The 18,949-nt window shown below is 36.5% G+C and overlaps 1 protein-coding gene across 3 annotated transcripts in view; it reads right to left on the reverse strand.

Moving 5' to 3' along the window:
- Positions 1-16,059, reverse strand: part of LOC106665535 (calpain-9-like) — a 113,606-nt gene extending 97,547 nt beyond the window's left edge. For all 3 annotated transcript variants that reach the window (XM_014392013.2, XM_014392012.2, XM_014392011.2), the window contains exon 1: positions 15,914-16,059. In XM_014392013.2, coding sequence (XP_014247499.1) covers positions 15,914-16,013 — 100 coding nt within the window. In that variant the 5' untranslated portion in view covers positions 16,014-16,059. The remainder of the gene's footprint in view (positions 1-15,913) is intronic.
- Between the last annotated feature and the right edge of the window lie 2,890 nt (positions 16,060-18,949).

Genomic DNA, 18,949 nt, shown 5'->3' on the forward strand with positions numbered 1-18,949 from the left:
GGAGCTTATTTTCTGCCTCTTTTACTGAAAGGAAATTTTTGATAGGATCGACCATTCCTGAGTTATGCCTGTCTGAAAACTCGTGAGGGGGATATGCTTTTTGTAATAAGATGGCCCACCCCGTTTATTTCGAAAACGATTTGCTTTACAGCTAGGTCAATTCAACACCCAACACTTGCAGGTTCTAGATTCACATTGTCATTCAGTGCTATTTACATACCATCAGTCAATTGGGGGTGGAGAACTCAGTATTGTTCTATTATCCTTCAATTAACCTGATTGGGGGTCGATGGCGTACTCAACAATCATAGGCCGTCTCACAATACGCAGTGAAATTAATAAATACATTCTCCCAACACATGCAAAACTATTAATAAATACAAAAAAAACATGCTGACGTGCTCAAGCACAGTTCCTATAACGGAAGGCATTTCTACACGCTCACTATAAAGAGCCAAGGAGTTGCACTGTTCAATTAGGTGGGACAGATCGAACAACATTCATGAAAAAAACACAAGAGGGTCAAAACTGATTAATTTAATACTTTCTAACTCTTAGGTGATGTTATTTCAAGACTATAAGGCATTTTTTTAAAAATCAACTCCTACTCTAATTTCGAGTCATGCATGTCTTATTTACTTTCCAAAATCAAAGCAATTTCTATTTTCTAGATTAACTATCAAATCGTGCAAATAATTCGCGTAAAATGTAACGGGTTTAGAAAACTCCCATGCATGACTTTCACTAAGTTTTGTGTATCATGATTATTTATTTTGATCAGATCTGTCTTTTGAGAATGAAACAACCTGATTATAAAAAAAAATGGAATGAAACATTAAGTAAAGAAAACTTTGACAACTGGACGAAACGGATTAGTCCAAACAGGAGGACCTATCAGACAGGATTAAACAGGAAGGAAATAAGTTTAACTTTATTCATCGTCTGATAAATCGTGGAGCTCGGTTGTTATTAAGCCGATTAAACAGGGACCCGGCGCTAACGATATTAAAAGTTCGTGCACCGTAAAGCTGTTTTGTTCGTGTTTCAAATTAATTTCCTCTTTACAATGATGCACGTCGACTTTCGATCGGTGGATTGAAGTATTGGTGGTGGGCTAGCTATGGATATTAAGAGGGCGGAGATACCGCTTGGATAAACCTCTGGTCCACTATTAATACGTGATGTGCGTGTAATTATTGTGAGGGCCGGGGAGCCACCAAGGTCCTTTTTCTTCCATGCTTATAGGCCAATTTCGCTTCCTCTCCACTAGCCGGGGATGGTCTTCGGTTTCAAAAAGTGGCCTCAACCTGGCCGGTTTTATCAGAGTCGATCATCCTACAACGTCCTTCCTTTCTACTGCCTTCGAAAGTTTACAAAAAAAAATTCTCTTACGATTAAAAATATGTGAAAAACAAAAAGAAACAATATAAGATTTTTTCAAAAGATAAATACAACCTTATCATGACGTTCCTCTTGAATTTAGTAATGGACCAACAACACACGGCATCACACACTTTGCGGATGACATGATTAAAAAAAAATTATTTTGTGAAAGTTCTCATCTAAACATGCTTGCAAGAAAATACACTACCTCAGAATACTCTATATTCCTCAGGGTAATTGGGGATGATCCCCTCCATTCACACAAATAAATACATTCATTTCAATAAATATCACATGCAAGGTACAAAGATCTATTTAACCTATTTGCTGAATTTGTTTATGGTATATTTTTTATTATGATCTTACTCCATGCTCTTAACTACAAATTTTCAATAAATTTAGGAAAATCTGCAAACGTAGAAATATTAAGTTTCAATTGATTTTTTTGTATAGATCGTTTTGTCTTTCATTTTAGTACATATAATAAAGATATATCATATATTTTTAAAAGGATAACTATGCTTTCCATTTTGCTAAATTCAATTGTACACTTTAAAAAATTCATTAAAATTTTATTCAATTTATAGTTTATGTATTATCGTCTTAATATACAATGTTTTTTATTGTAGTTCTGATTTATTAATTATTGATAAAACTCCAGTTATCTAGCTTTATTAGTAAATCCAACTGCAACAACGTCATAGGAAAAATAAAATTCCAGTTATACAATTTTTTCTCGGTCGATTTATAAAAATGAAACCATCAGCAATACTTCTACGAGAACTCCTCTCCCTCTCCCTCTCCCTCTCTCTCCCTCTCTCTCTCTCTCTCTCTAATTAATTATTTATTGTGTTGGTAAAGATTTTAATAATTACCGGTTCTTACTTCAAACAATTTTATTTTAATTTTTCTTATAATTTCTCGTTGTTCTAGCATTTTCAATACATATCTTTATCATTTAAACAATTTTTGCATTATTAAAACTAACAAAGAATGAAAATATGTATTACATTTTCTAATAAATAATTTCTAATTGTACAATAAACAATAAGGTCAGTCGGACAACATGGAAGTACAAACCATAAACAATTAATGATTTTATTTTAAAATCAACAGCAGAAAAAGTCTCTACTTAATATAATCAAACTGCTCTAAATTTTCAGAAGATATCAATTTTTCAGCTATAGTCCAACTTCTTAAAACCTAAGGTTTAGTATGAAACCGATGACAAAATAGACAAAAAGTCTTCAAATAAAAAAAATTATATGGTTTTAAACATATTTTTAGAACTTCTGTACTCCTAAAACATAGAATCCTTCTAACTTCTTGATTGTTGATACTTAAAAGCTTAGAATAATCTCAAAATAAATACGCCCAAGCTAACCTGTTTTTCGAATACGCCCCGAGCTAACAAAACAACACCACTAAAAAATTAAAAGTACCAGAATTGGAGTAATTTAACGACAATAATCCTGCGACCAAGTCGCAATTACCCACAAGCGATATTTTACAATAATAAAGATTTCCAACAATCGGCATTGTGCAACCCCGTTCCAATTTTCTACATTGATTATTTTATTTATTTTGTTAAATGCCACGTCCTTACCTGGAAACCGAAGTCCCTAAAGTGTTTGAAGCCAGATGGGAGAAGACGAAGTTAAATTTTGTGAACTTATTGATTCTTATTATGTAATAAAAAAACAAAATATATACTTCTAAATATATACCGTTTGTTTAAATGAAATTAAACTAAAGTAATTCAAATCATACCGGAGGGCTTAATGTCTAACCACCCGCCGGGTGTCGAACAACTTTACGATTTGTAATTTTTTCAAATTATTTTCATTTAAATTGCCATGGGCTACTGTGATCCGAACTCAAAATCGCTAGCGAAAAAATCCTTAAAAAATTTAATTTGGCAACAATTACAAAAATTTTACTTCGCGAGATATATTCGCGACATTCCAATCCCAATCCCTAACCTGACCCAACTCGTATCCAACACTATCTCTTATTCTTTCAGGCATTTTAAGATGTGGATTATAGTCAAATAGTTCTTTTTTGTTTTGGTTTGTCTTTCCACGATTTTGACAAACAAAAATGCAAAAGAACTACCTCTAACCTACCCATAACCCTAAATATGCCTAATCTAACGCATTCCTAATCGTATCTAACCTAACCTTTCCCTAACATAACCCCTAACCCTATCTGACTTAATCTCTCCCTAACACCATTTGTTACCTTACCTAACATAATCTTTCTATAACCCTAATTCTACCTAATCTAATCTGTTCCTAACACTACACCTAACCCTGACCAAACTCGTCCTAACACTACTAAATAAACCGTTTTCCGTTTATATAAACACTCCACTTTACCTAACCTAACACTTCCCAAAGCCTAACCTTCATTAACTAAAACATTTCTAAATAACGAAAGTAAACAGCCACGCAAAAAATTGAGTAAAAACGTATAAATTGAAAAAAAAAAAATCATTCTGTCCCATGGCTGAAACTTTGGTTGTAAGCAAATATCTTTAGGCCTATTTTATTAATCTTCTCTTTTGCTCTTTTTTTTTATAAAATCTTTTTATTTTAATGATACATTATTCATTACGATTAACGACGTAACCAGACATACATCGAACTTATATTCCTACGTTTATCATGAAGGGAACTATGATTAAAAGAGATAAAATAAAACACTTAGACAATAAAAAAATTAGTGAGACTTAGTAATTACACAAATAAATTTCTTATCTATTCAATATAAAAAAACCGGCATATGGTTATCGGCAGAAAATCCACACAAAGCAATTTGATCCGCAATTGAGACTTTGCGGACGTGATTTGTCAGTAGCCAAACTCCAAGACTGGAGGTGCCTGGAAATCATATCATTTGTTTTGGTCGGTTTCTCTCGGGTAAAAACAACGAATTAATCCTTTTTTTTACGTCGTCCTTGATACCTCTTGAAATAATACAGTTTCAAAATAGCGATACTCTCCTCCTTTTGTCAAATACCTACTGGCAGAGAGGAAAACGTGATGTGTGGCTCAGATGCGTTTTTACATGCGGTTTGCGGAGCTGATTCCATAGGCCAATTGTACTATTTCGCCTTGGAGATTAAAAATGGATATCGAAAAAGAGGAGAGTCTCAAGAAAATGTTAATGTTATTATACCAAGGCGTCAGAGTCAAATAATTAATAAGCACATTAACCTAAGTGACTTGTTCGTCTTTATCCTTTATTAACCGATTAATTTTACACAATCTCGTCACACGCAGTTTAAAATCTTGGTAATAATCGTAAATAAAATATAATAAAAATCGTCACACTCTGTACCCTGAATGAATGTCGTTCAATTTAAATAGAAAGTGCTTTTTAATGAACTCTATCTCGTTTTTAAGCGGATCTTTTACGTTGAAAACTCTCCAATAAAATCTAGTATAAAAGTTTTTAAAACTCACAGAACATCGTGAATCCGTACAAATTTAAATCTATTAGAATTGAAATTGAATAAGTTAAATTTTACAAGCATCCCTGGCATTTCTTGACTTTTAATGTATCGGTCAGTTTAAAAATATAGGGATTTAAATTCAATCATACGACAACCTTTATCTCAGACGCCCAGCTTATATGTAGATTAAAGCAAAGGAATTACACCAGAGTTTGTCCTATTAACTTTATTAATTAATGAGCTCTTATTTGCTACGGGGTTGAAGAGGAAGAGGTAGTTGATCCGACCAATGCGGTCGAGATGGTTAATCATCCTGGAATTGAGAGGTTCGCGCTTTATAACATATTGAATGTTCTGATCGTGATGTAAGGTGCGCACCATTGGGGAGGTGAAGAACCCGATTCTTGTTTAGTTCTGCGGTCGACGAAGCTCCTTAGAGTCCGCAGACGTACTTCCAAATTGGCTGTATTGATTAAATGTACCGCAGACGTTTGGTGTTCAACGTAAGAGGTGATTTGCGCAGGTAACGTAACAGTAGGTCTTTAAATACTGATTATTTCACTAGTTGCGTAATTGGGCATTTCTTTCTGGGGTGTTCGGGTCTTATAGCAAAGCAAGTACCATGTAAGTATGGTGTTCTGAAGATTTTCATATGCTAGTTTGCATGGAGTTTTGAGAAGACATCATTAGCATAAATTACAAGTAAGGTCCCAAGACTTCCTTGATGCATTCCTACGATCAACGAATCTAAATAGAGAAACGCCATGGATATTTACGTAGGTTCTTAGATGAAGTTAAGAATTCAGAAGTATACATCGAATCTGTGAGAAAATAAGGTAGATAATTTGTTACTTCTTGTGTTCTTCTGCTAGGTGTTGAACCTGTAATTTGATCGAAACCACGTTAGTCTGTTTATTCTTGGTTGCCACGTGTGACACACTGAAAATGGCAAAATGATTAAATCGTCAATGTCAGGCAGACTAAAATAATCGGTTACGACGAAATGGCGATTTTATTGTTTCTTCCGTTATTCCGACTCAGGATTAGATTTTCCATGCGTGTTTAGTTTCGAAATTTAAGACGATCTAAGTACGTAGGTTCGTACAAGAAGATAAGATTTAAGATTCATCGAATGCGTGAGAACATAGGCAGATATTTTTATATTTCGATGGTTTGTTGTGTAATTGGGCATTTGTTTTTTGCTAGCATGTTCGATTTTACATCTCAGAGTCAAGGATACAATAGTCTTAACTTTACATGCAGATGTGCACCATGTGCTAGTAGACATCATTACTACTAGTAATAGTATTAATTATACGAGGGTCTCCGGAATTGCTTGATGCATTCCTGCGTTAAATGTACGTCATATGACGCTTTCTAGGTTATTGCCAAAGCTCCACCCGACCTGCACCTCATTTTGATAACGACACTGAGGAAAAAAAGGGGCTAACTGTGATCAAGAGACGCTCAATTCCATCATGGAAGCTGACCAGTCGATGGCCAAAGCAAAGATGGAATTCATCCTCGACAAGTGACAGAATCGACGGTCCCACAGCGCAAAGGGCAGAACCACTTTTGAGTACTTCCCAACAATACAAGTGCGAATCCTTGTGGATTAAGGCCAACTTTTGGCTCTCCCATGGAAACTTCAGATCATACACAGATTCCGCCTGTCAACCTCTGCAATCTGCGGAAGGTGCGTCGCGAATCAGGATATGGAACGTGTCCTATTCCACTGCACACAGTACGAAACCCGCAGAGAGCCGAGAAAAATATTTTCCAAAGTTGGTCAGCTGAAAAACAGATGCTTGTGATAGACAAGGAAACCTATTCTTCAGGGTTGTGATTGACAGTGTCGAACAAGAAGTGAAGTAAAAATTGAGGAGGTAAAAAAGGGAGAAAAATTAATAAGTGTTTAGATTGTTAAAAACTTTAAGGAAATAGGGTTGTTTCTCTCATTTAGCTTAATATTTATTTAAAATCTTTCGGAAAAAGTTTCAAGTATGAATATATGTTACTAAGTTAAGCTCCTATTTATATTATTTATTTAATTGTTGACAAAACGTATATGTATATACATGTGAGAGAGAAATAACAACAGAGTACCATTAAGTTTATTTAAATTCAAAGCTGGTTTTTAAGTCTTTTTCCTCTCCTAATTCCTCAGCATCTAGCTAGGAAATAGCAGGGAAGTTTAGTCTGCGCCCTTTTGAATTAAGTTTAGAGTATGGCGGGTCCGCCGGCATAGGGTCTCCCTTAGGTACGGCGGGGAAGGATGAGGGTTAAAAAAATGCATTCCTGCGATCAAAGACCTAGTTAGAGACCCGCTATGCGGGTATTTACGAAGGTTCGTCCATTAAGGTAAAATTTCGGAAGTATCGAATCTACGAGAACATTAGGCAGATAATTTGTTTCCCCCTGTGACGTGCCGGGTGTTGAACCTGTAATTCGGTCGTTACCGTGCTAGTCTGTCTATTTTTGCTTGACGTGTGACCCACAGAAGATGGCGAAATGCCTGAAACCGCCAAGCAGACAAAAATGATCGGTTACGACTGTTTATTCCGTTATTCCGAGCATAGATCAGATTTTTCATGTAGGTTTCGCTTCGAAAAATTAAACAGTGAGGAAGCCTGATGTCGATCTGCGGTGTCCTTTGACAGATTTGAACTCCCGACCCAAATAGAGAAACGTTTTGAAGAATCTTCCTGTTAACTGTACAACGCCGCGAGTTAACTGGTTTTTATATAGGCTAATACGGGAGAACCTCTTTCACGCCGGAGAAGGACCGCTAGCCGAAGCGGCTAAATTACGTTTATGTTATTTCAAAATTGGTGGTATACAAATAACAAGGGGTCAAAAACAATAGAACGGGAGGAATAAAGGCGTAGTGTCGCAATAACAATTTGAAAAAGGTCCGAACTCGCGGCGGTGTAGGCATTTTTCCAACCTCATTCGCCTTATCTCAAGAATCCTCGATAAATTTCGATTCAAAACGACATTCCTCCCATCGCGCTGGAATATTAGAATGAAATGTGTAGAACGAGACAGTGTTCCGAAACGAGAAACGCGTAGTTCAGCCATAGTAATTGCTTTATTATTTCGAAATTCCGGCTAATAAAAATTCGTCTCTTCACCTCGGCCAGAACCCAAAGGTAGTAGGATTAAAATTATGATTTGAATACAGATTTATTAAAAAAAACTGTTTTCGGGCAATTAAGACAAAGACCTTACGAACCAGTAAAGAACCAAAAGTAAATAAAATTACTTTTTTGTTTGAATCTGGTTCTTTCTTAAATACACTGATAGGCAAAAAATTCCACCCATTTGTAATATAACTTGATTTTTATATATTTTTATATATTAATTAAAGTTTCACGTTTTTTAACGTTTAATAATTGAGTCGTTTTAGCCCATTTTTCACGCAGACTCCTTTCAAGATCGTGGAGTTTATCAGGAAGTGATGGACGTGCTCTTATTCATCTTTTGAGGTTATCTCGTAAATGTTCGATGGGGTTCAAGTCTGGAGAACGGAATGGGCAGGATAAGACCCTGAAGTTATGCTGTTGAAGGTACATTTGTACGATGCGAGCGAAAGGTGGACGGGCTGTTATCGTGCATTAGAATAGGATTGTCGCTGATTTCATCGAGGATGGGCAACACATGATGTTCCAAAATTTCATCTACATAGCGAGTGGCCAACGAAGACCCTCTACGGACAACCAACTCTATGCGATTCTCCATTGAAATTCCCGCCCACACCATCATCACTGAGCTACGTTGAAAAGGTTGACCCTGGGAAAAATTAGAAGCTTCGTACCTTTCAATTCCTTTCTCCAGAGTCTTTCACGCCCATCTGGAGATAGTAGAGTAAATCTACACTCATCTGTAAAAAGCACAGCAGACGAATCGTCCAAATACCAATGGCTGTGGTCTTGAGCAAATGCGAGCCGTGAAACTCTGAATGTTTTAAACAATTCTGGTGGATTCTGGTTCTCTTACGGGGCGAAAAGCCATCTTTCCGCACATATTTAATCTTCTTCGAGCAGCGCGTTCAGAAATTTGGACACCTCGACCTTCCTGGAGCTGACATCGCTCGAACCGGGTACCTAACAGTAAGGTGCCGGTTTCGCAAAATTCTCAAAGTCAACAAACGATCATCCTGTGGTTCTCTTACCCTAGGGCGTCTAGAACCGGGCCTTCTATGATAGGATCCAGTTTGGTCGAAAACATGTAACGGTGTCTCCCAGAGTTTCGTAGGGAAGTCCGATGGCAGGAGTTGCATACCTGATGGAAAGTCCATCATCAATGAAGGCCACACCACGCGCAACATCCTCAGCACTAAACGGTATTTTTAAGTTCAAAAATTGAAATTAAGAAAACAAAGATGAAAACTAAACAGTTTATTGCTTAAGAGTTCAAATGAGACTGAATAACCATTTTAAATTTCGTAAAAAGTAAACATTGAAAAATCCTTTATCCTTGTTTTGAATTAATATTAATTGATATTCCCAATTTAAAACATAGCATAAACAAATATTTATTGGTAAAAACAAAGAGACAAATTAAGGGCAGAATTTTCTTTTATCGAGAAAATGAACAAAATCAATTGGTTGGAATTTTTTGCCTGTCAGTGTACGTCACAACTTGAAAGCCTATATGGCATTTAAATAAACTAAAACTACAGTCATCTAAGGTCCTAACAGGGTGCATTTTCGGAGGTATTTCGTGATCTTCATCGGTCAACTGTGTGAACCTTCCGGTCATGTGTAGACGACCTCGTCTGTAGATTCGTGATATGAAAGTTGCCGTACAGCAGGCGAGAAATTATTGAAGGGGTTTATTAACATACCCTTTGAAAAACGCCGCGTCCTTACAACGATTTTCGGCAAAGCGTTACTAAAAGGAGGAAGTCCTCTCTTATTAACCGAATAGGATGCCGACCTCCCTTGATTGTTTTTTTTGTTCCTACTGGAAGACAGGAAAAAACCTTTTGGACTTTTTTCTTGTTTGGAGAATATGTAAGATAACAATTTTTTGTTTATACTGATGTAGTGATCTAGGTTATCAAGGTTGGGGTGTTTCTTAAGCCATACAGTTCTTCTAAGCTTTCGATTTTATTTGAAGTCATCCTCAGGGCCTGAATGACAAAAACATTGAAAATATTTATTTCTTTTTTTTTAATGTGTGGTGGTTAGTGACCGTTACTTAATGATTATTTGGAGGTCGTGAGATGCGGTCTGGTGTGGCGTAGGTTTTACAAACATTTTGTTTATCGTGTCAACGTTTCGATCTTTATTGAGATCATCTTCAGGGCCTGGGATTTATAAACACTGTTTAAATTTTACAAATAAATGTGGGATGTGAAAAAAAATGAATTTATACAATGCTACAAAATTTTAGATTAATAAAAAAGAATTTATACATTGCTAGAAAATTTTAGATTAAAAAAATGAATTTATACAATGCTTTTTTAATTAAATTTAAATTAATTTAATTTAAAAAAAGAAAAAATGAATTTATACAATGCTACAAAATTTGAGATAAAAAAATGAATTTTCTAGCATTGTATAAATTCATTTTATTTTCACATCCTACATGGATTTGAAAAATTTAAACAATGTTTAAATTCCCAGGCTCTGAAGATGATCTCGATAAAGATCGAAACGTAGGCACGATAAAGAATTTTTTTTAAATATTTGCATTAAATTTTATATTATACATTTTTTTGTTTATCTTCCAAGTCAAAAATTAGGTTTTGTTCGTGAGATGCGGTCTGGTCTGACGTAAGTTTTAGAAAAACATTTCCTTTATCGTGCCAACGTTTCAGGCTTTATTGATATCATCTTCAGGGCCTGGGATTTATAAACACTAAACACCACACATTAGGTTTTGTAAGAACTTTGTTTTGTGGGACTTTGAAAGTTTTTGAAATATAAGGACGGTGAGACGCCCGCAAAAAATACGTTTTTGAGGACAATTTAAACGAAAACGCACTTAATTTTTAGAAATAAAGGAGCAAAACGACAATTTTCATCATTTATAAAGTACCTTCAGAGCAATCCTGCATCCATTGGCACATCTTCAAGGATTTCGTTAGCAGCTTTATTTTTTATTTTTTTTTTAGGTTTAATTTCCAGGTAATCGGTGGAATTGTTGCGTGTCGACTCTCGGGCTATTAAACCTCTGTCTAATGGATGCATGGTATAATGTTGACCGCTTCTACCATCTCGGATCACCAGACAAGAACATCGACATGTATAGATTTTATTTGGCAATAATCAAATCTCACATAGTGGAACTTGTAATTTCTTATGTCTCGCTAAAAAAAGTCGGCAATTTATTATAAATAGTTTTTAGTTGGTTTCTAGTAAGTTCTTTTAAAAATAATTTACACAAATAATGTCATATTGTTTGATGACCTATCTTGGTCTGCCTATCCTCACTGATTTTTTTTTGGTTCGGACGCGTTTTCTTTTATGACAGGTAACTATCAAACAATAGTATCACCCCGCAGACCACAATAGGAAATCTCACAAGTATCGGACATGTTCTATCACTTGTAAGTTGTTCAACTTAGCACAATAGGTTTTTACTTCACTTGACATAGATGTTTTTTGTTTAAGATTATTGTTTATTTCAATTAAACCATCTTTATGTAAGGTATTGGTTGAAATGAAAAAGTTAGTGTCACGAGCGGGATTCGAACCCACTGTCTTCAGTGTCACGATAGCTCAAGTGGTTTAATTATTCTTTACATCAAAGGTTTTTTCTTGAGATGAAAAATTTTTGCCAAGAGCGGGATTCGAGCCCACGACCTTCGGCTCATACGCCGCTGCTCTAACTCCTTGGCCACCATAGCGCAAGTGGTTAGAGCAGCGGCATATTGAGCCGAAGGTCGTGGGTTCGAATCCCGCTCGTGACACTAACTTTTTCATTTCAATCGATACCTTACACGATTAAAGAATTGAAAGAAGTTATTTGGTCAATCGTACCACGAAATATAATAGATTATTTTTATATTATATTTTTAAACATTAAATTGTGATTTTCAGGAGTAATTTATGACGCGTAACGGACGTGATCAGGTGAAACTGCACTATCTCAAGGGTCGTTGTACAGATAATGTCATCCCTTCATCAGGTCAGTTCCGACAAGGCTTTCTTTTTATCAATGTCACCTAACCGGCCGTTTATCTCTTTTTGACCCCGGGAGGGGAACGTTGGGCATTCGGGTATTTACGATTATGACAAAAGCCCGCTTTGAATCAACCGGATAATTGACATCGATTGACCTATAAGCTAACGGTCGTCGATCTGGCTGCGACCCGGTAAATGGTAATCGTGTTAGCAGGTTGTTAGACGGAAGAAACGGACGTTCTCTTGACTCACGGCATCAAACTTTTTCCCATAATCGTGTGAAAGTGACGGAAGCATAAGGTGGGATGTACACGAGGTGGCATCTAATCGCCGAATTTATTCTTCCTTCAAAACAACTTGAATTCTAATTGAACTATTATTATTCGGCACATGGTCGATAAATGTAAACAGGCAGACAAGTCAGTTACGACTGTTTTCCTGCGGTGTGTATTCTTCAAATATGTTTATTCCTTATTTATGTTACAACTTATTAACACTCTAATATGTTCTTCCGTACTCATTCAGCCGAAGCATGGCAGAAGAACATAAATTTAAAATTATCTAATCTTAATGTAAGGTATTGATTGAGATAAAAAAGTAGGGTCTCGAGCGGGATTCGAACCCACGACCTTCGGCTAAATACGCTGTTGCTCTACCTCTTGACCTATCGTGGCTTCGATCCACTGGGACACCAGCTTCCCATCTCAACCCCGCCTTTCGAATGGATGGAAGAAACGATAGCTCAAGAGGTAGAGCAGGGGCGTATTTAGCCGAAGGTCGTGGGTTCGAATCCCGCTCGCGGCCCTGACTTTTTTTATCTCAATCAATACCTTCCATTAAGATTAGTTAATTGAAAGAAGTTATCTGGTCAATCGGACCACGAAATTTAATGGATTTAATAAATATCAAATGTTCTGTAAGTCTTGTCAACATTTCATGTTTTATAGAACCAGTAATTCAAAATTAATATAAAATTGTAAATGCTTTTGAATAGTTCGTTCTAGTACTTAGTTTTCATCGTTTAGTCAATCAGATCAAAACGGATAAATATTCTCCAGCTACTGTCAACAACACAACTCGCAGACTACAACTTCTCAACAAACTGACAGATTACTATGCCGAGAATTATTTTGTTGTCATAGAACATTGTCAATGAACATAAAATCATGAAAAAGAAACACAATTTTATGCAGCAGATTTTATTTTACTGAATTCCCCGGGTTGATTTATTTTCTTCCAGTGTTGAAAAACAGGGTAGTCCAGAATTTAATGTAAGAATATGAAACTAGGCATTTTATGCACTATATTGTTAAAAGGTAGTGCTGAAAAGTGTCTGATCAGGAAACACAAAACCAAAAACCTAACAAACGTGCAGCAATTGGTATTAACTGTCAGGCACAGAATTTACTTCCAAAATTCAACTGGAAGTTTATTAAGTTGACCAATTTTTGAAAATAGGATATATCTAACAAACGACGAACAGAATGGATAGTATTGTACTATCAGATCAAAAATAATTTTAATAATTAACTGGCTAGTTGGCTAAATACCATATTGGTTTTAATAAAAAATATCTCAATAGTTTTCATTACCGAACTTCAATTCTGATTATGCCAATATGCAGCGTTCCGCTGCAAATAACAAAGAGCAGAATTGTATCTAACAAAGGATAACAAGAAGACTATTATTTTATAGATAGTCTTTTACTGAAAGTACAACAGAGTGTAAAGGTGTCAAACCTGGAAAGAAATACAACTTCCTTTAAATTTGACAAACGAGCAGCAACTGCAGAAACCACTCCTCAATTACCAGACCAAGCAACAAGTTAAAAAAAAATAGCAGTTGACTACGTTGAGAAAAATGTTTTGCATGCATGCATATACAAAATTGAAAATTTAAGACAATTCACAGAATATCTCTCAATTGTTGTCATTACCAATCTTCAATTATGCTTGTGCCACCTTCTGCAGAATTGTATCTAAGAAAGTAATTCGAGCTTTGGCATATTGTCATTTAGACACTCTTTTGCTAAAAACAGCATAGAACAGAAACGTTCAAACCAGGCAACTCGAGTTTAAACAAATCTGACAAATTGCAGCTACTCTTGTCAGGAGCAGTTCAACAGTAAGAACAAGAAGTAGATTCAAAAATTTAATTGGCAGTTTCCCAAGCACGATATCTACACTCGATTGAACATCAATGTACAAACGAATTTAAAATGTAAGACCAATTCTTAGCAAATATGTCAAATCGTTTCATTGTCAAACTGCAATTCTACTTTTGCACCCTTCTGTTCAAAAATGGCAAGAACATAATGGGATAACAAAGGATAAAAAACTATTATTTTATATGGAACACGAGTTCAGTTAAACCTGATAAATTGCTTATAACTGCTGTCAACTTTCAGGCCAATAAATAATTTTATAAATTTACTTGGCAGCTGTCTAAACTCAATATTTGTTTTGAAGAAAATACCAAAAATATACCAAAAAATTTAAAATGTGAGACAAATTACTAGCAAATTGACTGGAGTTTTTATTGTTAAATTTCAATTCTGCTTATACAACATTTGGCTGAAAAACATCATGAGGAGAAATGTACGCAAAAAAATACGAATCTTGGCATATCTCGTTTAAAGTTTTTTTATTCTAAAAACAGCATAGAAAAGAACCATGTTTATCAAGGAAACTCAAGTTCAGATATTTCTACAAACGTATAGCAAGTGCAGTCAGCAGGTCGTCATCTATCTAACCAAAAAGTAATAAAATAAATAAACTTGACAATCGACTAAACACATTTATTTTGAATAGTATATTAATATGCAAAAAATTAAAAATATAAGAAAAACTACTAGCAAACATTTCAGCACTTTCATTGCCAAACTTCAATTCTGCTTATCCACCATTCTGCTGAAAAACAGCAAGAAAATAATTATATGTAACAAAGCAAAATAGACTATGCATATTTTTTATAAAGACTTTTGATCAAAACAATGTAAAACATAAACACGTCTAACCAGGAACACAAGTTCAGTTAAGTCTGACAAACTGGTGACAACTGCTGTCAATAGATCGTCAACCCGCAGACCGCGAAACTGAAAAATCCATTGGTAACAAGCTTATGATTTATTCACTAGTTTTCATGGTCCGCTTGACCAATTAAATTTTTTCAATTAATTAAGTTTTTCAGTTGGGATAAAAAAGTTAGTGTCATGAGCGTGATTCGAACCCACGACCTTCGGCTAGATACGCCGCTACTCTGCCACTTGATCTATCGTGGCTCTGATCCACTCGGACACTAACTTCCCATCTCAACCCCCTTCTTATGATTTATAAGTAATATAATATCAGAATACAATAAAAGTAAAACAATTGGGAGGAAAACTTTGCGATAAGTAATTTTATTCTACTGAGTCTTCTGCTGAAAACTTCTTTGGAAAAAAACTAAGAAGGAAAAAACGATCCCGGGTAATCCGACATTCAGCACACTGCTATCAACGCCTATGCTTAACCACTGTATTATCTGTGACAACTATTAAATTAAAATTACAACTATTAAATATAAAAAGGCTAAATATTTATTATGTGGGCCAATTTTCGGTCGAATATGCTAAAAATGTCTGGATCAGCTGATGATTTTTTTGTGTAATAAACTTGGATAAACCATAAGCAATTTGGTAAGCGTGACTAATGAAAATGAAGTTTCTTTAGTAGGTAGAGATTTGCAGTTCTGTTTTTCATTATTTGTACCAATTTTGGTTGAAAAAGTTGTTGTCTTTAAACAATCGTACCATAGCTTAATTTAAATATTTGCCGATCTATGTGTGTAGTGAAAACTCTGTTTTCATAGTCTAACAGTTTTTCAAGTTAGTGCAAAAATTAGCACGAATACTATTTCTTTGTATTAAGCAGGAATTGATCAACTTGACAGTACTCACTGTTTAGGTGTCCGTTTGCCTTCGGCTGAGGATGTTCCGTTCGTGGTCCCAAAAGATCGCCCCATTGGACACACCTGTCCCAACAACCGGCTCGGCTCATGGCATGTTCTCAACACTGCACCCAACACGAGACTGACAGACAACAAAGAACAAACACAACTCTCCCACTTTACAACCCGGAGCGCACCCCACCTACGACTCGGGGCTCATCCCTACTTTCATTCACCGATTAGTTTAATCCGGCTATCAGTATACCTGGAGTGATGTTTATCGGTTTTCCGACACTTTAACACAGGGGAATCATGAACAAGAACTTCCGCGAAAGTTCTGGTTTCACAGCTTGAAAAGAAATAAAGGCTAAAAGGTAGAGTCAATGCAATGCCAAAATTTTATGCTACTTTATAACGTAATGATTTTGTTCTCCTTAGCATATAAAGTTCGTATAAACACGTTGTCAGAAGGTTTACATCAAAACAATTGTACAATTCATATTTACAACATACTAGGCAAAAGTTTTTTTTAATGACGTTCTTGAAGTATTTTACAGAGGATGTTTGTTTTGCTATTGGCTGATGATCTAAAGTTGTTTCGTGCTGTTAACAATACACTTGATGCTGAGTCTGTACAGACCTGTTTCACTCATCTCAACTCATGGTGCGAGAAAAATCTTCTATTTTTATATTACAAGACATGTGTGGTGTTTAGTGACCGTTAGTCAATGATTATTCGGAGATCTGAGATGCGGTCTGGTGTGACGTAGGGTTTACAAAAACATTTTCTTTATCGTGCCAACGTTTCGATCTTTATGGAGATCATCTTCAGGACCTGGGATTTATAAACATTGTTTAAATTATACAAATACATGTAGGATGTGAAAAAATGAATTTATACATTGCTAGAAATTTTAGATTAAATAAATAAAATGAATTTATACAATGCTAGAAAATTTTAGNATCTTTCTGAGAAGTACATTTATATTTTATATTTTGCTTATAAGCCAGTAATTTGTTTGGTACTGTGCGCAGTTATTTTGTTTTTCAAAAAGTTTATATATTTTTTTTGTTCTTGGCTTATGTTACATTTTATATTGGTTTATATAAATTGTATGTTAAAGGATTAATAATCCGTAAATAAATAAAAAAATATATAAATAAAAGTGTGGCATGTCGTTGAGTCGAGAGTGCCTTGAATAATGGATCGGCAGACTAAAAGCGAGTATTGACGGACCAGAGAGTTTTATTTAAACGTTGAATTGTTTCTGCCAACCTTTTCCACCTATTTAAGATCACCTTAAGAATAAAAAAATTGTAGGTATGACAATATGGTAGACATATTTAAGAATGTTTTGCTCTGATGATGACCTTAAAATTGGCTCTAAGGATTGAACTGGTTTTTTCATGAAAACCATGCCGTTAAGTAAGTTAAGCAGCCAAATTGTACTTTACACGAATTACATATTCACGTGATCTCAATCGCTCGTAAAGAACTCTAGGGAATCTCTCACATGGCATTGCTATTATTTTTCCCTACCAGTTAATTAAATATAAATTATAAAATTTGAACCTTCAATTCACTAAAAGTTAACTGCTTTGCTGAAGGGGCTTGATTTGACAAAGCAGTAATTTCATTGTACAGCTCAAAAATCAAGAGTAAAAACATCTTTTACGAATCTCTTCATGCCTCATGCCTGGGGAGTTGCCCATTTAAGTTTGGGTTCTTAAAGGACTCATTGGTTGTATCCTTTTTCGTGGCAAAGTGCTAGGCCACGGTAGAGATCGCGACGTAGAGAATTCATATTGGCTTCTTTGTTTTTCCAATATGTCTACTTTTTCATTGCTTCTGTCCCGAATGCAAGTCTACAACGACAACGGGTGGTACAATGTGGATAAGGCTGGGGGCCCTGAAAAGGTGTGCATCTTGTCATCATCCACGTCCCTTTCTCAATCCAGGTTCCTTCATTCTTTCCTGCAACCTCTCCCAACTCTTGGTTACAAGGGGGTGTCCAGGCGCAAAATAATGGTCTAGCCTTGAGGGCGTGGCAACCTCTCTAAAGCACAAGCTGTAGTCGTGTCAGCCTCGGGTCGGCATGAGGCGGCGAGTGCTTTATCAGAGGCACACGTGGGTTAGGGTACCAGATACTGTCTGCATAGACGAGGGAGGGTGCATATCCATCTATACTACGGGGTAACTGAAATGTTCTAAGTTTCAGCCCCTGTTACACTGGGAATGGACTCGTAGTTGGCCGTGGCGAGACCCCTGGCGGGTACCTAGAGAAGAGACTGTCTTCTACCTGTGACTTTCGCACGAAATTTGCATATGACCATCGTTATTCACCCGGCCTCACGGGATAAGAAGGATCGGACAATCGAAGCGTATAGCGTTGGGGTGCTCTGACTACGCTGACGGAATCCCCCGAATGCGTGAGAAGTGGCGGATGGAAATGGGTAGTGAATCGGTTGCGCATATTCGAGTGTGCTGTGCACGCAGTTGTACGTAATGTGCTCGATTGGCGGCTTTTACCGTGGCAGTCTCCTCTAGGGGGTGTTAGCAATTCCACTTTAACCGAAACCACGGCCGGAGCGGATCCGGAAGTTTCTACGCTAGGGAAGCCCCACTACTCTGGGAGATAGAGTGGCCTTCTCTATCTAGGGAGCCAACGGGAGACCAGGCTGATGTATTTCGGCTTAGGTTAGCCCCCCGCGCGGCATACGGTTCAATGCTTAATGCGGACTCGACCACTCGGATTGGGCAAGCGGGGAGCGAGGTTGTCTTGGCCCCTCGGCGCTGAGCTGCCTCTACACAAATGCTGCGGCAGTAACACCATCCTTTCGTGTGTGGAGGTGCGTCAGCTCTCATCTTGAGAATCAAAACGTCCGATACGGCGGTAAGGCTAGGTGCACCGAGTATACGGGAAAGCAATGTCCGGAATGCCCACAGATCCATGCAATGGTCAGGCAATCTGTCTCACTGCCTTCTACAGGGATTCCATACAATTCAATACGTTTTTTTGCCCCTTTACCTCGTATGAGAACAAGG

Source organism: Cimex lectularius, unplaced genomic scaffold, assembly GCF_000648675.2.
Source record: "Cimex lectularius strain Harlan isolate CLEC.00 unplaced genomic scaffold, Clec_2.1 scaffold37, whole genome shotgun sequence".
NCBI lineage: Eukaryota > Metazoa > Arthropoda > Insecta > Hemiptera > Cimicidae > Cimex > Cimex lectularius.